The 21,991-nt window shown below is 39.9% G+C and overlaps 2 protein-coding genes across 4 annotated transcripts; one reads left to right on the forward strand and one right to left on the reverse strand.

Moving 5' to 3' along the window:
• The first annotated feature begins 233 nt into the window (after window positions 1–233).
• On the forward strand, window positions 234–8,545 carry LOC145482083 (E3 ubiquitin-protein ligase MARCHF4-like). Of its 2 annotated transcripts, none has more exons than XM_081460675.1 (3): window positions 234–645; window positions 2,716–3,257; window positions 6,899–8,545. In XM_081460675.1, exons 2-3 carry the CDS (start codon window positions 2,754–2,756, stop codon window positions 7,220–7,222), a joined length of 828 nt encoding a protein of 275 aa, XP_081316801.1. In that variant the 5' UTR covers window positions 234–645; window positions 2,716–2,753; the 3' UTR covers window positions 7,223–8,545. The 2 variants fall into 2 exon arrangements, with proteins under 2 accessions (XP_081316801.1, XP_081316802.1); XM_081460676.1 differs by lacking the exon at window positions 234–645 and adding an exon at window positions 748–2,557.
• A 106-nt stretch (window positions 8,546–8,651) lies between these two features.
• On the reverse strand, window positions 8,652–19,594 carry LOC145482084 (uncharacterized). Of its 2 annotated transcripts, none has more exons than XM_081460678.1 (6): window positions 17,429–19,594; window positions 14,214–14,328; window positions 12,503–13,872; window positions 12,164–12,342; window positions 11,261–11,865; window positions 8,652–9,995 (listed from the first exon to the last, which is right to left on the reverse strand). In XM_081460678.1, exons 1-6 carry the CDS (start codon window positions 18,664–18,666, stop codon window positions 9,972–9,974), a joined length of 3,531 nt encoding a protein of 1,176 aa, XP_081316804.1. In that variant the 5' UTR covers window positions 18,667–19,594; the 3' UTR covers window positions 8,652–9,971. The 2 variants fall into 2 exon arrangements, with proteins under 2 accessions (XP_081316804.1, XP_081316803.1); XM_081460677.1 differs by having other exon boundaries at window positions 11,233–11,865.
• Between the last annotated feature and the right edge of the window lie 2,397 nt (window positions 19,595–21,991).

Genomic DNA, 21,991 nt, shown 5'->3' on the forward strand with positions numbered 1-21,991 from the left:
CAGCGATGTTAAGCCTTCCTGCTATAGTTTGGCCTGAGATACTTTCAGTAAAGTAATAAATAAAGCCGTTTGCTTCCTAAAGAATGATGGTAGCTCGCTCTATTTCTCAATTTAATTTGCACAAATAAATTCATGCATCAATGACTGTCCAAGGTCCAGGCTTTCAATGGACTTTGGTGCATTTTTATGCACAAGTCAAACATCTGTACGTTTAAGTACAGAAGGACAAGGTTTGGAACATTGCGTTTTTAAGGGGTTGCTTTCAAAGACAATTGCGTCGCATATCTGTTTGTGCAGAATGTGCCAAATTTTCTAACTATATCAGTTTTCTGCATGGTAACTTGGTATGTACACCGACAAATTGTGAAGAGGAAATTCGACTGTTTACAATGTCTGTTTCCGGAAGGAAACAAACAAAAAGAAACTGGATAAAATCAAGGGGAGTCAGTCTTGAGGGAAGACTCGAATAAAGATGAAACAGTTGCCAATTGTGTCTTTAATAATGGCTTTTTGTATTGACTTTATTAGCATAATTGGGTCCATGATTGATACCTGACTCGGCCAGTAGCCGACTGGGTCCTTACTTCTGGAGCTGTGCTCGTGGGCTTATAGAATCTAGGACTTGGACTTGGGCAATGAAATCCGGTACGTGCACATTATATGCCTTTTCACTGTCGTCTGTTCTCGGTTGATGTGGATGAGGGCTGGAGAGGGAGGGGATTAGATGGACAGAGGGGACACGGCGGGGGGGGGGGGGAGTGTGATAGGGCGGAGCGTCATGAAAGAATTATTGTTCCTTCTGGAAACTAATTACTGATATTGCTGCATTGTCTTACAACATTATAAGGACCATGGCTCAACTCTCTGAAACGGGTGAGTTACGTTCTGACTCTTTGCTCCTAACTTCAACCTTGGCAGTAAATCCCAGTAAATGTGTCGTACATTATTTTATATAATTATAATTTTCTTTCCCTAAAGTTTCGTGTGGGACAAGAAGTCCTGTTGCAGTAAATTACATCCTTCAGAGTCTTCAGCCACTTCCAGGCCATAAGGGACATAAGGATCTCGATGAGATCAAACACAAGATAACGGCACTGTTATGTTTATCTATTGTTGTTCTGGTAACATAACAATGGCTTTTAGAACTTGTCACTGTTATCAGATTGGATTTTTCCTATGTATGTATAATTAGTTTTAATCGCTTTCTGTCTGCAGAGGGGTTCAAAGATTTTCTTGAGAGGAACATTCAGCAAAAAGACAAAAAAAAAACGATAACAAATTAGGTAAAAGAGCACGAGGTGTCATTCTAGAATGCATTTACATGGCTTCATGGCTTTCGTCTGAGAATGTCTGACCTGTCACGCCATTGATAGATCGATATTGGCCCTAATGCTATAATTGCAGAATTGATAAAATACCTGATTAAAAAAGAACAAATGGTCTTGAATTTTTTAGCTGTTCGCTCGCAAAATTCATCCCTTTCTCGCCGGAATTACGTAACATGTTTTATTTTTTCGGATTGGTCGCTCGCGCAAATTTTTCCATTTACGAAACACGAGTTGAAAGGGGGAAACCATTCCGTGTGATATTCTTTATATGCGTGTGATATTCTTATGTTCGTGAATAATATTTCTGTCAAGACAGTAATGCAAGTTGCAGTTTAAGATGACTCAATAATTTTGGTTTGAAATATGTTTTCCGGCCTGTATGAATGTCTACATTCTTCTGCTTTTATGTGCCATAAGAGCTCGTCAGAGCGACTTTCAAGGGCTTGGGTTTTAAAACACCCTTAAAACAAATAGACACAGGTAATAATATAAGCGGCTTATCTAACGCCCTTTTGCACGTTATATCAACAAAGATATTAGAGTAGTTTTGAAATCTAAAAGCAAAACAAGTAAAGGTCCAATTCACAACAAGAAAGAAACAACTGCAGTCTGTAACGCTAAATTTTCAAAATATTTTTTTTCTGCTCGCCGTCAAGTTCTCTTTTGAGTTAACCGGAAATGAGTTTTAACCTAGGCAGTGGCGAACTATAAACATTTATCTGGCCCTCAAGGATAAATATGCAGATTTCACATATGACACGTTGTGAACAGGTTGTGGAAGATCACAGGAAAGATTACTTTTCGTGTGGAGGCAGTGTGCCAACATTTGTCAATTTGATGATGAAAAGGAATAAAACCCCGTAAATTTTATCTCCGTGTGACTTCCTATGTGTCACACAAAGCCAGTGAAAAGCGTTCCGCTCACTTCCGGTTGGCTCGGTTACCGAATAACGGACCAATCAAACAGAATATCTCCGTGTGAATTACCCTCCCAAACGTGCAAACAAAAGGTTTTTAAACCAATCACGCTAACTTGGCACATATTCCATTGACAGGCGACAATATTCACTCGTGTTTCTTTTACAAAACAATCACAAGCTTTGGCGCGCATAGAAATTTTCCCACTTACACCAAAAGCTTTTATTTGGATAAGTACTGTAAAGGTGTAGTGTTTGACATAAAAGATTTTCGCTGTAAGGGATTCACAAAGTGACGGCCAAAGAAGCAAGGTAAAATGTATTTTAAAAGTTAGAGTTGTTCATAGCGTCAGAATGTCTAGAAAACTGACTTTGGCTAATCAGGCACGCGCGTTCTCCAATTCACTTGTGATTCGATCATGCCTAGCGGGTCATGTCCATATGAAACGCCTCTCTTTATCTTTTCGCAGATAAAGGGAATCACTTCACGGAAATGTGCTTTTAAGACATGGAGGGACTTGGCGCAGGAGCGGGCAAAGACAAGTTTTTGGGTAAATCTACTAATGATGATGATAATGTTACATGGAAGCGTGACATTGCCAGAATAGATCTATCAGCGACGAATGAAGATTGTATTACAGAAGAGCTGTGTGACTTGCAAATTGAAGTAACCTCAAGAAATAGTGAAACTTCTGATACCAGTGAAAGCCGTGATGCCTGTGACAAATTGCTCGATGACCGGAAATGCACATGCAACGACGATACAGCTTTTCTCACGACGCCGGCCAGCGACTTGAGAAAAGCCGGTTGTGTTACGATCGGCGAAGACGAGTGCCGTATTTGTCAAAGCAGTGGGGAAGAAGTCTTGATCAGTCCCTGTAAATGCGCCGGATCTACGAAGTGGGTCCACGAAAGTTGTCTTGTGAAATGGTTCCAAGTTTCGCAGACGTCCTCGTGCGAGCTTTGTTCTCGTTATGTCGCTATAAAGAAGCGCACAAAGCCGCTACAGCAGGTAAGCAAATGACAATTTTATTCACATCGAGGCAGTTATATATTTTTGTACTTCATAAGGCACATGGTTTCTTTGTTTGCAAAAATAACACTGTTTTAAGCATTATTTATTAATTGCAATGTTTTGTTTATATTCGTACGCCCCAGTGATTTTAGTTCATACTAAAAATACCGATTAGCCACTACTAAAATATCGTCAAATTTGAGGCTAATTTGGCACGTAGAATACTGGGTTTCCAGTTACTATCAATGTCAGTTTTGTCTTTTTAACCACAAAACCACCCACTGGTATTAATTTTTACTGTAACAACGCGATTTTTTATTTCTGTCGCATCAAATCGCTAGAAGATCAATGTTATGTCCACACAAATATCAAAGAAACACACGTTGTATTCAGTGCAACGTGGTGGAATCAAGTGTTACCAGATAGATTCTTGCGGTTTGAGTAATTACATTCAACCTGCACTTTATATACATAAATCTGCGACGAATATATTACAGGTGGGTAATTATAAACAGTGATAGAAATATCTGACGCCGTGAAGCTGCAGGGAAATTGAAAATTAATTCTGAAACTTGACAAACAGGCGCTTTCATTGCGGCGAGGGAAAAACATTTTTGTATTGAAATTATTTGTTGATACATGACACGGCAATTTTCTATTTGAGTTCTATTTCAAGTCGAAATGTCGCCAAATAAAAGTTGAAATAATAATTAAAAGTTGAAATTTCGCCAAACAATGATAAAAAAGTCATCACATGGCTTGTTGGCATTTCGCTAAAAGTGTTGAAAAGCACTTTAATTCGAAGTGTAGCTCCACCATCAACTTGAAAGTGAAATATGATGGTCATAAAAAAACGAGAAACAATAAAACCCACTAGACAACAGTTATTGTCATTTATCAACACTTGTCAAAATTTTGCAATTATCTGGGACCTCGCTCCGTGCAATTCTAAAGCCGAGCACTTTATTTGCATTAAGCCAATTATTTTTATCCTCTTGTCTAAAAATAAATGTTAAAATATTAAGCTCCAATTTTTGCCAAAGACGCTTGCAATTTGAATACCATGTATTTCTTAGTTTTTTTTTTTTTTGAATTTCTTCAGATCGGAGTTTGCGATTGCCTTGAATTGTAAACTTATTATCAAGTTTTTTGTAATTATTATTTCCTAACACATTTTTGCCTATTTAACCTGCATGCGACCTATTGTGAGCAATTATTGCGAAATTGTTCTCCAGCGTTTGTTAGATCTTTTCAGTTTTTTTTTCTCATACGAATTAACTCGTTCGACAAAATTCGTAAAGCCACTTTCTACTTCAGTTTTAAGTCTTCGCAAACAATATTCAATATTTTTATTATTTCTTTAATATTATACAACTCCAGGAATATAATTATTCAGTCGAAACAGTGGTCATTCGGCAGACGGTACATTCCGCGAGACAACGGTCTGCCACGCGACAACCACTGGCTTTTTACAAGCCGCCATTTGCCTCAACTTGCAAAAATGAGTTTCAGTAACTGAAAATGAACGACCAGGTAAAACATCTTCTTACACAAATGTTTTCGCACGAAGACTCGTCTTCACACAGGTTAACTAAGGCAATTCGTAAATGGTGAATTTCACCATGAAATTTCTGAAAATCTGTGTGTAAATGAAAGAACAGCGAATTTCAAGGTTAGCAGCCCTCTGTAAATAAAAGTATATTGGTGTGACATGACCAAAGAAAATAAATATTGTCTTGTCTCGGCTAACATCGGTAGAGTGCTTTATTGTGAGTTGTTCTAGTGAGCTAAATACGTTATATAATACGCTTTATTGCGTAAATTTAACAATTGTAATTTGGTCGGCAGTGTTACTAAGAGACGTCAAGCTCCATAGACACTGAAATCACGTGCTGCTTAAACTTGACAAATGCCTTAATTTTCTTCATATTGGTGTCACTCCACCGAGCCCGATTGCTCGTGTGTTTGAGGTATTCGTGAAGCTCTGGAACTGAATTAAAATTAGGGGAGTTGAGACTCGAATCCTCAGGACTCTTTTGGAGTTTCCTATTTCGCATCAAATGGAATTATGATAGCCCCTTTTCACAATCAACAGTTTCTCATTTGCATCACAGTATATCCAACATGTATGTGACGCATTTTGGGGCAATTTTGTGGTTTCTGACTAAATTGCTTCGCATACACATGGGATTAGATTGTGATGTAGATAAGAAAAGTTAACCGTGTCTGAAAAGGGGCATTGTAACAGAGGTCAGACATAGCTTTTGATGAGTTGTTACGGTCTCCTAGTTTTGATTGAAAATTAGGGGCGCTTTTATCATTTGATCTGCCGCTCGCACTTCGATCACTAGACCAGTTCCCGAACCCCTTCTGTGCTATCGCTCTATCTATCTATCTATCTATCTATCTATCTATCTATCTATCTATCTATCTATCTATCTATCTATCTATCTATCTATCTATCTATCTATCTATCTATCTATCTATCTATCTATCTATCTATCTATATATATATATATATATATAGAGAGAGAGAGAGAGAGAGAGAGAGAGAGAGAGAGAGAGAGAGAGAGAGAGAGAGAGAGAGAGAGAGAGAGAGAGAGAGAGGCCGAACCCAGGAGGGCTCAACCCCGGGGTAACTCCTATATAAAAAAGACGGGGTTGCTCGTCAGAAATTTTGAAAAGAATTCCTAAGAGTTACCATGGCCAAGATCCGATTTTGTGGGCGTGGCTTGAAATTTTTTTCTCCCCTAAGAGGTACCAATTCTTACAGAACACATTATCTCCTGTCATATTTTTTCGGCTCAATATACTAAAACGTGCCGCAAAAGCTCCTGCTGTGGACCTTTTCAGGCTAAACACCCAAAGACATGCCAAAACAGCGTTTTTAACCCTTAACAGGTATTACGAGCATCTCCGTTATTTTTATGTGGGAGTCCCCCGGGGGTTGAACCACTATATAGAGCGAGAAATTTAGCGCCGGGGTAACTTTGCTATTCCAGAGCTTGCGATCAGCTGTGTACTAAATCAAGGCAAATCCTGTAAAATGTTTTATCAGTCTCAATTTGATTGAAAGTGAAAATTACTTTTGCTTAAAAATATTCAAAATCGTTGGCTTTGGACCGCAATCCTTTAGAGTGTCCACTTAAACAATAGGCTTTTTCCCGAGTTACCTTGTGCCTCTGTTTTAAAACGAGTTTTTGTGAATAACCTTTCATATGAAAATGAGACTGATTGGAAAGTGAACCTGTCGGCGGAACACATTTTCATGTGAATTGTTTCGCACGAAGTCTTGTTTTGACACAGAGACATAAGGTAACTCAGAAGTGGGCTATTAAACTTCTTGCCCCTGTTTTCTATGAGCGACTTTTCAACTCCACTGTGTCCATTTCCGTTCCCAGGGCAAACTGTAATGGCAAGCGCTGGGAACGATATTTGACTGCGTCTTGTTGACTATTTGCTCATGGCAAACTCGGTCAAACTCGGTTTTGCAGTCTGGACATAAGTACATGAACCGGTACATGATTGGGTTGGTATTTAAGGAGGCATATTAAAGAGGTACCCTGACGTTTGTTGGGTAGGAACAGGAAACCTGAATTGCTGAAAATGTCTTATTTGTTTTTTTTCTTGTTTTATAGTGGCGTTTACCGAGCGGGGGTCTGGGTCCCTGCAGTCGAGTGGACCTGTGGTACCTGTTCGTGACAGTATTTAGTATTTGCACCATTTTTGCGTTTTGCATCTTTCAACTGCTTGTCAAGTCCAAGGAGCCTGAAACGACAGCTGTATTTGCCGCCATTTACTCTCTCTGTGGAGTGATGATCCTCCTGAGAATGCATTACTTTTACATCTGGTTTACCAGACGAAGCGCATTTTGGAAAAAGTGGAAAATACTTAACCGAGTTTGGACAGTTGTCTCCCCTGGGGCAGTGTTAAAAGTGGACAAAGTAGCAACAATAGTTTAAAGACAGTTACTTTCTCAATAGAGTACTTTTTCAATTGCAGTTGTAGATATAGCGTTTTAAAGCAATTACACCTCAAAGCAAACACTATTTGCATGCGGGAAAGTTTGTATTGAAAATCAATCGCAAAAAAATGTATACTTCCTGATTTTAGGTAGCTACAGTAGAACCTCCGGTTGTGACCGCCTCTCCTCCGCGACCAGTTTTCTAAAATACCAAAAGTTTCCAAGTCAAATCACTATATTTGGACCCTGTTGTAAGCGACCACCTCTCCTAAGCGATCGCGACTACTTTCAGAGCTAAAAATTTGAAATGTTCTTTTGATTTTAACCTCTCACAAGCGACCACTTTACAAATAATAGAGCTGAAATTGGATAATAAGGTGATATAACATTATCGGATTCCTGGAGACGGAAATTTCTCAATGGGAAGTACCGGATTTTTTCTCGAAATTTACTTTTCACATGAATAAAACATTAAAACACGGGGCAAGTCTCTGCAGTTACCATATGCTAATGCGGCAAAATTTTGACCCATTATGGTCTAAGCTCTCGTAAGCGACCATCTCCCGTAAGTGACCACCCTAGGCTTGACATTTTGGGTGGCCGCTTACGGGAGGTTCGAATGTATTCTAAAATTGCTTTAAGTGAACCGTTTTGGTTATTAACTTTCTTTTATAATCTGAGTTTTCGTACTCAAAATCAACTAGAGGCAATAAGAAACGTTTAAAAGAAACCTACTTCTTTCTTTGGGCTTTTACCCAGGAAAACAAAATTTATCGTAGTAGTGAAACCATGGTTAAAAATTTAAAAACGTACAGCAAGTTAATGTTATATTGAAATGTTTCATATGTGATACATAATGTGGTTCAATCCGTAAAATACACACAAAAGTTAAAGTTTAGGTTCTCTTTCTACTAGTCAAAGCTCAAATCCATGATAAACATTGGAGTCGCGCTAGCTTCAGTTTAATAGTTATGTTCATTGTTGTAGAGGTGCATTATATTTCGTGCCTATACATTCAACATATACCATCATGCATATTGTGAGATTTAAAGTTGTAAAGCCAGTAATTATAAACCCAACACGCTTTTACTTGCAAAGAAATGGTAACAAAGCTTCGAAATTACTTACAATGAAAAGAAAATAGTTTTAAGTTACCAAGTAGCTGGGGATAATATTTTATAAGAAATGGCAACATGTCGCGCTTTTGCCGATGAGAAATAAAGTCTTGTTAGTTTTGGTAAATCTGCAAGCTATGACTTTTGACTAGCTTTTGTAAATTTCTTGTTGACCTCAAAACTTTCAAATTCAAATCTGGAATTTTCAATATTTGGCAGGCCAAATCTTGAATTTCCAAATCTTAACTATTCAATATTTGGCATACCAAATCGTAACTTTCCAAATCTTGAATATTCAATATTTGGCAGGCCAAATTTTGAATCTCCAAATCTCGAATTTTCAATATTTGGCGGGCCAAATCTTGAATTTTCAGTATTTGGCAGGCCAAATCTTGAATATTCAATATTTGGCGGGCCAAATCTTGAATTTCCATATTTGGCAGGCCTAATCTTGAATTTTTCAGTCTTGAATTTCCAATTCGAGTGTGGTTAATGGTTCCTCTAACACCATGGGTCTCGCAAAATTTTTAGTTTGCCTTATCATGCCCGTAAAAAAAACCTTCTCTCGCCTTCACGTAAAGCCTTGCATTTAACATTTACCACCCCTAAAATGCAAGGAGAGCGTCATTGCAGCCTAGTGACTCATCGGGCCAGCGGTCATCTCCGGTTTAAGCAGTATCAGACGACTCTGAATGTTTCTACGCACCTCCCTCCCCTCCCCTCCCTTCTTTTCTCCTGCGCCGGGACCTGCACGCTGAAACGTGCTGGTAGTCATACATCTTCGTTCTCATTTAAGATGGAATGATGGGAAAAAAACGTGCAACAAACAAGCAAAAAGAGTTTAATGAGTACTTGCAAAACTAAGTGGGCTTCTGTACATGTCCCAATTTACATACACTTAAGCTTGGATTTTTGTAACCGAATGTAGGTTCTATCACTTAAAACAAGTCACTAAACCAGACTCTAGCCATTCAGGCGTTTTATGTTTGTACCAAGAGCCCATTGGTTTGTACATAATACTGAAGAACCACTGCTACCTAATTAACTACACCCATTCGCTTTATTTCAAGGACCAACTTTAAAAATCTCTGTAATACTGCAATGGGACGCTCAAGACCATAATAATTAATTCAAAATTAAATTAAACTTGATTTGTTGTTGATATGGCCAGCCTACTGGTTGAGGTGAAGAGGGATAAACAAGAGCCCATGTCTCTTGGGATTGGTAAATTTGGCAACGCGCTGCAAGTTTCGTCAAAATCCATCGATTGGCAAATAATTTTAGAATCCTCAAATCTTTTGTTCAAAAAGACCTTTCTCCCGTGCAGTGCGATGCTTGAGCATAAGAAATCCAGGATCCCCAGCAGTCACATCATGAGTTTGGGTACCCTGTGAGTTTACCATATATTTCACGTCACTTTATCCCGTCAAATGGTTTCAAGATAATGTTGCGAAAACTTGCTTGAACACAAATAAGATCATACAGGCATCTATTTCGGTCACGAACAACTAAAATCTCGAGAAAGACTGGACTGCATGCACGTACAGAGCTAAATCAGTCTTCCTAGACGCAAAGCAAAGCAGCTCTCTATGACTTTGTACGTTCAAAAGTTCCAGGTATTTCTGCGATATCTTAGGCTTCCAGATAACGAAGCGTCTGCAAATAAAACAAAAAAAAGATAAAAATCAAATCAAAATAACCAAAACCAAACCTGGTTTCAGGCGTTTTCCCTGAGCTATTTTGCAATCGTATTTGAGCCGCGTGACATGACAAGACTGAAGCATTATTTTCAAACGCGCCTCTAGACAATAGGTCACATTTGTATTCTCGGGATTGGACTGGAACTAGCTTGCAAATGAGGCTAATGCGGAGAGTCTTTTCAAATGCAAATGAGATAAATTTCTCTTTAATAATATTCCCCTGCATTGCCCTCCGTTGCAAGCAAATTCCAGACCAACATCGGGTACACGAATTTGGCCTGTTAAGCGAAACATCTCCAAATAGACATACCTAAGCTTGGTTGGAGAGCGGAACAGACCATTTTACAGTTTTCTGCTCGGTGACCTGGTCTTTGAATGGCAGCGAGACTGGAGGTGACCTTGCTTTGATACAGACCTCTCGGCTACTTTTGTCACGTAAATGCACCTAGTTAGAATTAGAACAACTTGATTTACACAACAAAAGCAGTAAGGTCTATATCAAAACAAGGTCACCTCCAGCCTCGCTGCGATTGAAAGGCCAGGTCACTGAGCAGACAACTGTAAAATGGTCTATTCCAAACTTAATCAACGATTGATAACATTATCTGTCTGTTACTGTTACCAACCCTTTGCTCTAGCGGAAAAACTTTGTAGGACCACGCATCTCTCTACAACATGTAATTTCATTCGCTCCCTTTTAAGAGCTAGGTTCATCACTAATTTCCTGTTGTTTGTTACTTGTTTTTTCAGCCAACCCTGTAAGCCTGCTGAGATGGGCGTGGCCAGCAGCCTAACTCTTTCCTTACGCCCTCTGGTCGAGCGGGGACTCTCACACAAATCTAGAGGAAAATGAATCTTTTGTTACCAGCGATAAAGTTGTCTAATTCGTTGGTAAAGCGGCCGTTTTAAACTATTTACATTTCTCTGCGCGCGATTATTCAGTTTCCAAATTTTCTCAGCAGTCCCAGACCCCAGCAACAGCTGGTCGCGTATCTCAAATTCAAAATGTCTACCTCACACACAACGACACCTTCGTGGCATGCTAACATAGATTTTATTCATTTTCAATCTGAAGTGAGAGTCCCCTGTGTAATTCACAACGTTTTCCGCCACAATCGAGAGTTTTTCGTCGTAATTGAGTTTGTTAAATTTGTGTTTACTAAATGGTGATTACACTGTAGCTAAGCTCAGACCTATTTTTCCCTGCGGCATAGTGCTAACCGTTGATGTTTTTCGTGTTTCTGTTTCAAGAAGCAGAAGCGCTTGGTAGGCGAGGGCTTTCAAGTCATCGGGTGAAAACCCGCGAGGACACGGGATCCCACTCATCCAATCCTCCGCCTTCTTCGCCGCCAGGCTCCACTCTGCCTCGAATTGGCGCCTCTTTCGATATAACCAACTCAGCGCAAGCGCAGTGGCCCACAACTGAGAACTGTTATCGCACTTATCGGAATCCATCAGCTCTTGAAGGTCGTCCGCGATATAAACGGAGTTGTCGGCCAGCGGGGACGCTTCTTGAATACCATTCAGCGATAGCCCCAGGACTTCCGCGAAGGCGTAATCTATGTTCCAGCTTCCCTGAGCAGACTGCAAACTGATCATGCGCACAAACGACAAATGCTGTTTGGTCCCAGGACTCCAGTAGGTATCAAGACTGGAGGAGGAGAGGAGTTTGGGTTTGATTTTCGAGGGGGTTTGCTGCCTCTCACCTAAGACGCATCTCGTGGAGAAAGGAGGAACATGTTTTCGTGGACTTTTACTGGGAGACGTTTGAGTACCCTCAGTTTCTTTTCTTGATCCACTTTCTTCGTGTTGACTCTCTGGAGTACCTTGGAAAATGAAAATAACTTGCTTTACGTTAAGTAAACAAGAGTCTTCCGCGCCAAACCAAAACCAATTAAGGGTAATCGGCAAAACGGCCAATCACAACGAATGCAAACAATACAATAAACCAAAAACAACAACAACAAAACTCCACGTAAATACACAAAAAACGCGCGTGACCAATTCGCGACAGGTTTTGCTCCATGATTGGCCAAGTGGGAAGCGTGAGTGTTTTTTTTAGCCAATCACAGAGTTAAGAATAGAAGCGAAAGTACAAGAGATCTCACAAACAAAAATCTTTACCAGTTCGCTCAAGGCGATAAAAATCCACTGGCTCTTCTCCAGCCTCCAGAATAGGGTTGTTTCCGCCCTCGGCGAAATATGGCGAAATGTCTTGGTCACTGCCATCTGGACTGGGGAGACGCCGGCCCAGGCCCTCCGTGAAGCCGGAGTTTCGCTCTAGGACTTTCACTTTACGATTCCTTTGAAAAAGCGGATGAAAAGTATAATAAATGTATGAAGTAATAAGCTTGAATACGAAAAGCTGTTTTTAACGGCATTCGTCCGTATAATTCGTTCGTTAAGTAACCTCTACAATACAATAAGCTTACTCGCTCAAAACAAAATTGGATTTTAACTTACCCAAAGCCAGTCAGAGTTTCTGTCTGTGGAAACTGCAAAGCACTTAAAACCTGGTCGTCATAACAATACTGGTCACGTGCCACAAGGGCTGTGTGCCTGGAGTGGACGCTAGACAGCTCACTCATCCCTTTTATTATCTCAATAGTTTCTGTACTTGTGGAGTCCACGGAAGACTGTAGTTCTCTGATCAGTGATCGTGCCAGCAGCTGGTGGATTGTGGGACGCTTCGAAGAACCACCACATCGGTTAACCGGAAATGGAATGACTTGCTCCATTTCCTCGTCGCCGACAAATCCCCGGATATTCACCGCGCCAAAGTCGGCAGGCACGCCAAGTTGCGACAGGAACTCGCTGTTCTTGTAAATATGGACGGCAGTTTTTCTTGTATTGTTGGATTCCTCAAAAGCTGGACTGTCGCTTTCATGTGACCAGTCGTTCGGTTCTTCTTCTTCTTCGTTGAGATGGCGGTCCTTCTTGGCTTCATCGGGACTCTTGTCATTTTCTTCTATACTGAAACCAACACCACTGTCCCGTTCGTAGGCGCGCACGAGTTTTGGCGACCTTTGGTGTTCATGGGATTCATCAGCCTTCTTTGAGTCATCATTACACAAATTACTGTCTTTAATGTCATTGGAAACGCCACCTAAGGCATTCTGAAATGCGACGTCGTCTTGTTTGGGTATGTTTGGCAACTTGGTTTTAGTTGAGTAAAGATCATTGTTATTCTGTTCGTTTACATCTGGGTAAACAGATATCATGTCAGACCGGACATTCTTCTCACACGACCAGTCGTAACTTAAATCCTCGTTGCGTGACTCGCACGGCTCACCGCTTTCAAGCACAGAGGGAGATGGCGTTATCTCATGGTCACCTTCACTAGCCTTATCCTGGCTCAATTCCCTGCACATGCGTTTAAGAAGCCCGTCAGCAATGGCTTCTATTGTATCCGGTTCGGGAACGCTTTCCATCTCGGTATCAAAGCTGTCCTGCTCCGGCACTCCCGCTTCGTCTTTGAATTCCTCGTCCTTTTCAAAGTCATCCTCGCTCAAGGGTAGCGATTCCTCCGCTTCTAACAACAACTGATCTTCCGCCAGCAGGTCGCACTCGTCCTCAAACCAAAACACTTTGACCGAGCTGTTTGAAAATGACCTCATACTCCAATCCATTTTCCTCTTGATGGGTGTTCTCGGAGAATCTTTTTCCTCCCCCGGGGGACGGTACAAAATTGCATATATCACCAGCCGCTTGTTGTTCTGAACGAAGGGCAGGAGTTGTGGCGTCTGGATGACGTCGTATCCTTCGGGGAGGTGCCAGCTGACCTCTAGGTCTGTGATCGCGGGCTGAAGGGCATCTGCGAGTGCTTCCATTACCTGAGAAAAGAACGCAATGGGAAATATTAGCGCAGTGCCAGATGGCACACAAAAGCCTTTGCTTTAATCCTTTCGAGTATCATACCGGGCTCTACACCACGAATGACAAGCTTTCATGATCAGAGACATTGTGAAACTCGAAGCGAAGTGTCTTTTAAAAGAACACAACAGAACCCTGCCCAGGTTTTCGATCTAGACCTCCAACTCGCTATGCTTTACACACGCTAAGCTACCGCACAGCCAGGACTGTCAGAAAGTAAGAAATTATGCAGTTACTTACAAGGGACACACCAATCTATTTTATCATTTCAAAAACTTGCTATTTCTGATGCAATATTTACCTTAACTGGCATTCGTTCATCATCTGCTATGAAGTATGCCTGACCCCTTCCTGCCCCAGCCACACCCTGCACCAGGTTGGGACAAGCTTCTGGTCCGATTCCAAACGTGTAAAACCTAACGAACACAAAATAAGAATATATCAAGATACAAGGGACTATAGGAAAGATTCCTGTACCTTCATTTTAATCCCCAGCTAAACGGACTTGCTAGTAGACGCAAGTTGAAAACTTGGTCTACTTGCGAGTCTGTTTGCCCAGACTCCTTGCGTTGACTTTCGTTGGCTTGCGATGACTTGTGCTCACTTTAGTCGAGATCGAATTCGCACGCAAGTCGACGCAGGTTTTTAACCGTTTGGCCACCCAACCCAAGTCAACGCAAGTTGAGTGACGTCTATTCGTTGTTATAGCAACCTATTAGCCAATGAAATACTAAACCCGTAGTCTTGAAATGCAACCTCGTTCCTACAGACCCTGGGAACGAGGTTGCTTGAAATGGGTTTTTGGCGACTTGCGTGCACCTGCGAGGAAACGTGCGAGTCTGTTTGGCCACCCAACGCAAGTTCAACTTGCGGCTACTTGCAACTACTTGCGAATCCGTTTGGCCAGGGCTTTGTGCATTTGCAATGCTGGCCACGATTGCGGTCTGTAATTAATTCTGGTTTATGATTGGTTTTAAATGTGAGCTCTTTGAGGTTACTGAAAAGTTTGACAACCAACTCTTTTCAACGAATCAGATGCAAAAAACCAACGCTTTTAATTCATTCGTCTTCTACTCAGGCCTTGCAATTCTTATAAATGGTGTATGCAAGGTTGGATGTTGCACTATTAAATCGGCACAAAAAAGGTACGACACAAAAACTGATTTGCACGAGATGAAAAGATGTAAGCAACTGTGTTTCTAACAACAACTGCTGATTTCAAACACAAAAACACGCAGATTCGTTTAGCTGGAGAAAAGCGAAAATCACTGCGTTTTTTAAAGAACTACAATATTTTCATCTATAGCGCTTGACGCCCGACGAAATTAACAATGACAAGTCGGCTTGTCCAAACGGTGCAAAAAGTTAGCGCTCAAATCATTTCATATTAACATAAAACCGCTATTTCTCATCTAATGTTTTTTTCTGTCGTCGCAAAAAAAAAAAAAAAAGAAAAAGAAAAAAAGAAAAAACAGCGTAAAACTCGGCGACCTTTGTATGATGTAAATGACGTGTATTTTTCGTTTATCAGACGCAAGGCGAAATGGATTTCGGTAAAATTTAAAAATGTCTAAAAACACATTGCTTGGTCGCGAAAAGTAGTTTGATCCTTGACAATGCTGCTTAATCTCGGTAATATTGTAGCAGACATTAAATTCGTGAAGAAAAAGCCGAAATTTAATCAGATATGCTATTTGCAGTCAGTTCATGCTCGAGTCCATTTCTGTTTCAAGAAGGGACGGTTGAGCAATTGTGACACGGTCTTTTTTATTGAAATTAACACATCCGGACTTTCTGCTTTATTATTTTCGCTTGATCTTTGAAATTACCACCTGCTTGGTCTATGGTTTTTCTTTGTCTGAAATAATTAATATGCAAACTTCAGTATCGGCACATCGGACCAGTATTTCTCCTATGGACGAGCTAGAAATGAGTTGAAATCTTCCGTCAAAAGCTGACCATAGTCGACGTTTACATATACCTGTTAAGAAATAACCGCTTTCGAATGCAACTTTCCAGAGGAAATATTTACAGTATTTCATGAACAGATGTGCTATACAATGATAATCTAAAATTATTCACACTTAAATTGCATGGTAATTTCAATTTTCAAGGTGTTGCTTTCCCAACGCTCCAAACTGAGAAATTCAAGAAAATTTTCCTTCACACTACGCCGTCATGACAATGCTACAAAGAAATGAACATGATTTTTTTCTCGCCTCGGGAGCGATGAATTCTAAGTTTATTAAACCACTCGGAAAATTTCAAGTTGTTTACACAGAGGGCCTTAAGTAATGGCTAAATATCGGTCGTCAACGAAAAGCTCTGAACTCGCTATTTCAACTGTCAGTTCCGGCTTCAATTTTACCAAGAAACGAAGGGAAAATAATTCGTATTTTTACGCCCCCTTCGCCAGACTTTCAAAAGCACCTTCCGGGCTCAAACGACGTAAAATTAACCACGCATTGAGCTGCCAAATGTATGACTATAGTTTGGCAAGCGTTTTTCTTTAACTTTGTCTTCGTTTAAAGATTAATATAAAAAGGTCGGAAATATAGTTCCTCGTTCGCTAAGCCGATTTTAATAGTTGTCAAATCTGCTCTAAAAATTACAGAACACAAATATCGATTGAAATTGTTCCTCAAATGAATAGAAAGCATCTTTTTCTATTTCAAGACAACCATTACCCTGGACGATAAGTTTATGTTTAAAATTAAAAACAAGCTTTGTTGGGAACAGGAAGACAAGAAGACAAATTCAATTTTCAATGTATAGGAGACAGGTTTTCGTTGCAAAACGACCATATCTTGAAACTAGTTTTATACATTGAATCTGAACCAATGTACTCTGAAAAACAGAAAGCTATGCAACTTTTCAAAATTTGAGGACGTGTTTACACTAGCATAATATAAGAAGATATTGGTTTAAGAGGCACCGAATGGAAACATAATCTGAAACAAAACTGGTTACTTTTCATTTTGTCATGTGAATCATGATATCTGGAACATCGAAAAAAAATATAAGTGTATAGTTTCATACCTGTGAGTTTGCAAACAGTTAAAACTGTTTCGACTAAATAATTCTTGTTTATAAGAGTACACTTGGTCGCGTTTTAAACTCTGCAATTGCTGCCTCAAGAACGATCTGCCGATGGCCTTTCGAATCAGTCTACAGTTGTTGTAAAGGATTTTAAAAGATCACAGCATATTTGTAGGTTCAGTTCGTGATCAGAGACGGGATAAATTATGGCAAGACTGGAAAGCCTATTCTTCAACGCATTAATCAGTGGCAAAAACTAAGCGACACATTGTTTGTGTGTTGGAAAATAAAATATTCTGCACAGCGAAACAATTATCGGCGAGACAAATAAAAAAGAGCTGAGTCACCTGTGCTGTGGAAAAAACTTTTCTCACAAACGCAACCAGAGCCTTGCAGGGGAAAGAGATAGTTTACATTGAACGCATTTACCGGCCAAAAAAAATTAAATAATAAAAAAAAACCTCAAAAAAACCTTACCGTGTTGTATAGGAATTTCGACGCACAAAATCCACGACCTCTAAAGTATTTGATATACCTCCATCAGTCAGCATAAAAACTGTCCTCCCCACTCCAAGCTTTGTAGACTTTTCAAAGATAAACTCCAAAGGTAGAAGGAGATTAGAACCACCTAGGTCAGCCCTCATTTTATGCACATAAGCGCAAGCTTTTCCCAACGTCGTTTCGTTGTACGGTTGGCTTTCTTGGAACAGACTCCGATAATACGAACCAAAACCAATAATGTTAAAACAACAGTTCGCTGGCAAGCTCTTGAGGAAGAGTATCAACGTTTCTTTGACGTGAAAAATGTGATCCCCGCTCATACTGCCACTGCGGTCAACGAGAAAGATATATTCCCCAACAGCGCTCGGAGTGGGTAGTCTTGGGGTATAGTTTATCATGATCGCCGCCTTCTTGTGAAAATCTTCCAGAGTATCAGAGTTATTTGAGCTTTCCATTTTATCTTCACCTCGCAGCGAGTTATAACCCTTCTTTCCTTCCTCGATCAGGACGTAAGGGTCGTAGGGATGCGAGAGGTGAAGTACGACCTCCAATTCCCGATCGTACGTATGCGCTTCGGCGATCGTGATGTGAATGCGAGAAGCGTTCGTTGCTCGGCAATCTGCGTCGACTTGAATAGCGTGCGTTCGAGACGAACACCCTGCCAATAAACACGGAGCGGCTACCTCTAACTGCAGCTCAAAACTGTAAGGCTCCTGAGTCTTGCGGGGAATATTTGTAATAAGCATCTGCGATCCGTACAAATCTGTTTCTTCATTTTCGTCGCTGGCGAGTCGCGGAGTGAAGACCGACGGTAGAACAAATAGCGATCCACCGGTTGTTTCGTCCGTTCCAAGCTCCGTAATCAAAGTCACTTGAACAAACACCGACGTGAGTGGAGGAATTCTCCCCAAACTCAGCGAAAATAGATCGTCGTCTCGCTCCTCCAAAGCGAACGCGTGCTTTTCAGAATTGCGAGTGATGATCTCCGAAACTTGCGTGCTAACATGCCGCTCCTCTATCGTCGCTTCAAACTCGACGACTGTAGCTCTCTCGTCTTGCGGAAAAATAAATAATCCTTCCACGTCGTATTCACAATCATTACAGTACGTCAACGTCGCTAGAACTCGCGCAGCGAACCCGTTTACCTCGGCAAAGATGCTCGACGCTTTTAACTGAAGACTGGAGTTCGTGTGACGGTTCACCAGACCGGTCATTTTTTCATCTCAGCGAAATCGTTATCGCTCAAAATTTATCCTGTCCGCGTGTGATTCAAGTTACTTTTCAAATAATTTATTCGCCTACTGAACAATTTCGTGAACAAAGCCAAAAATACACAACTAAAGCGAATTGCGGCTTTCACAGACTCGGAAATATCGCTGCGATTTTTAAAAAGAATTCCATATTCATTTTCTTCGCCTCCAGATGTGCGTATATTATTGTAATTTGCTCGGAGTGCTTTAGGTTTTTGACTGGAAAACAATTTACAGCATAAGCGTTTGTTAGTCGTAACATCCGTTTTGTGCTCACTAGCCAATAAATGAAGTTAGTTCGACACTCAATTAGAGCGGGAAGCCATTTGAATGCATAATTTTTTCATTACGTAAAGTGAGCGGGGCACGAGCCCGCAAATCAGCCAATTAGAGCGCACGGATAAACCAAAACTAACCCCTACTTTAAAACAGTAACCAATCACAGCGCGGTTTATCCTTCCAATGGCGCACGCCTTCTGTAATCGACAACAGTGGAGGTTAAAAAAGAATTTTGTTTTGAATTTTATGACACCTCTTGTCAACTTCAAATACTCCTTTTTGAAAACCATTTCCATCGATTTCTCGCTTTGTTTTACGAAAACCGGAATTTGTATCCAAATAGCGGCGGTTTGAAGAAAGTTAATTTCACGGGCAAGGTTTATCTCTTTAATTATCAGTGGACGCGGTTGACTGTTATGAGTCGACATGTCCTTGTAAGTTTTAATTGAAATAAATTGTGAGTTTCTGTCATGATGTCAAACGAAAATGGAGTACACAAAAAGATGTTGCCACATTTGAAAAATATTATGTCTTAGTCAATAAAAGATATGGAATTTGAATCAACATGGGATGATATTCCCGTAATATAATTTTTACGCTTGTATATATGTAATTAAAAAATGTCTGAAAGTGCGATGGTGCGTCCCTTTTATCGAGATACTGGAAATAAATTTACACGGATTTCTCAACTTTTTATCGCTTTTCACACGCGACAACTTATCTATAGTTTGTTTCTGTGACTGTTTAAAAGAAAAAAACAATTCGAAAAAGATGATGACTCGTAAAATATTTCGTGCATTTTGAGGTTTGAATTTGCTGCTTAAGTCTGATTTCTGTGATGCATAACCGCATATTCTTATTCAAGAACGGATTAGAAACGTTTTTTCATGATTGATTATCGCAAAGCTAGCCAGGGAGATCACTACAACAAAAAGTAATCAATCAAATTAGAACTTGGAAACATGCAACTGATGACAACCGCAGAAGGGTCGCGTAAACTAAGTCATAACTGGTTTTAGTTTTAGCCAAAAATTTAACCACTTATTTCTATAGCACAAGAAGAAAACAAAATGTAGATGAAAGTTATGATCGCAGATAGGGAACTGCTGTGCTTAAGCAGTTGTATTTTAATAGCCCCACAGGAAAAAATATGCATTTAAGAAGTTTGAAAGGGATCCATACCCGCGACCTCGGCGACAATTATACGAAGTTTTGCAACCACGCTTCGCCTCTATAAGGTCAACAGCAAATGGAGGATTTATCAATGGAAGATTAAAAATAAATTATGTTGACAGGGAAAAACGTTTGAGTGGGTCATGCGGCTAACCAACTGGGTTAGGTGGCACAGCAAGTGTATAAACTTCAAATTAAGTCGGATGTCAAAATCATAAACACTGTTTTTTTTTTTGTTGTTTAAATCTAAGTATTGATTGCATTTGAGAGTGTTAGAGAACAATCTAGTATACATGCTTTTTAACTTCTTTCCGTTTCTTTAAGAAAGGGTATAATGCGAATAGAATTTAGCGTGCATACAGAAGGAAAAAACACGCATAGGGGTACAGGAGCAAGTTCATCTCCCGCTACGAAGGAAAAAAAACCTTTCAAAAGTTTGTTTTTCAATGGCCTGTTAATTCATAGCCGAACGACTTCTGTACAATTACTTAAAAGTAGTTTTAAATGGCATGACTTGGTTTTCTACACCACATTAAATGTCACCGTATACTTCAATCTTTTAATTCATAGCCGAGAGATCCGAGTATAATATGACTGATAAAAACCGTTTCAAATGGTATGATTTATTTTTTTCGCCGCACGTAATTCCACCATAAATTTTTGTGCAATCATAGTTTTTTTTTCCTTTCCTTTCGTCATCCTCTTACTGATTTTTAAATCATGTCTACAAATCAGGAAATAGAAGAGATGTCAGAAGGGAAACTGATTAATTAGTTGAACTGAAAGCAAGCAAAAAAAAAAAAAAAAAAATCCATTCACATCACAGAAACTATCGCTTATTCATGAAAGAGGAAGAACTGATGTTTACACTGTCAGCATGATCTCACAGGCGTTCCTCTAATAAACTAGTGACAACACCAGCAGATCGCTTTCTAAATGGAATAAAATTGATGGTCAAACTCGATGATATTGCTCCGCAAAATAACAACACTAGAGCTTGCTTCCAAGGGCTCTATTTATATACATATATGGCCTAGCTCGCTACGAGAATCCCTGTAAGTTCAGTGCATGGTCAGAACATGCGAGAGGTTCGAGATAAAAATTTTCCCTTTTTCTCCCTTTCTCGTCCACTGAAGGAATATCCTTCTCAAGAACTGTACTGTTTTCAACTCCACTTCAAAATTACGAACTTTCATTTTTACAATACAAACGGTCTTGGTTTTCTCCGACAGTAAAATTGCTAAAACGTTTGGATAAATTAGATATTGGTTCCACTTATTTCTTCTGCATACAACAATCAGCATAGAAACAATAATATTTCGGCATTTGTTTCGTTATTTTGTAATGTGGGCGGTATGTTAGTTTAAACAAAATTTGTATTTAGAAACATAATTGGATTTATAATGTTAAAAGAAACGTGATCGAATACAATATTTCTTCAATTGTCCAGAACCAGATTGAAAACATGATCGGTCAGTTTTCGTTCTTGCCAATAACTGTATATCTCTTTGTTAAAAGCACTTTTATCAGCCATCTGTCTCGGAAAAGAAAAGAAAGGTAATCGTCACTTTATTGGCAGTCTATCTTCACACTGAAATTCTGCGCGTAATTAATTTAGGGAGCTTTGTGTTCATGCATGGACAATTAAATCGCTCAAAAGAGAGATAAACGGTGAAAGGACAAATATTGGTCGATTGTAAAATTTGTAGTGTGATTAAACTTTGTTTTCGAGAAATCCTACAAAAAAAGATAAACTATTGATTCGAAACTATGCTGACATTAGCACGGGAATATACAGAACGAGAGGAGAGATAGAGTAAGAAAACAAAGGAAACGG

Source organism: Orbicella franksi, chromosome 3 (assembly GCF_964199315.1).
Source record: "Orbicella franksi chromosome 3, jaOrbFran1.1, whole genome shotgun sequence".
NCBI classification, from domain to species: Eukaryota; Metazoa; Cnidaria; class Anthozoa; order Scleractinia; family Merulinidae; genus Orbicella; species Orbicella franksi.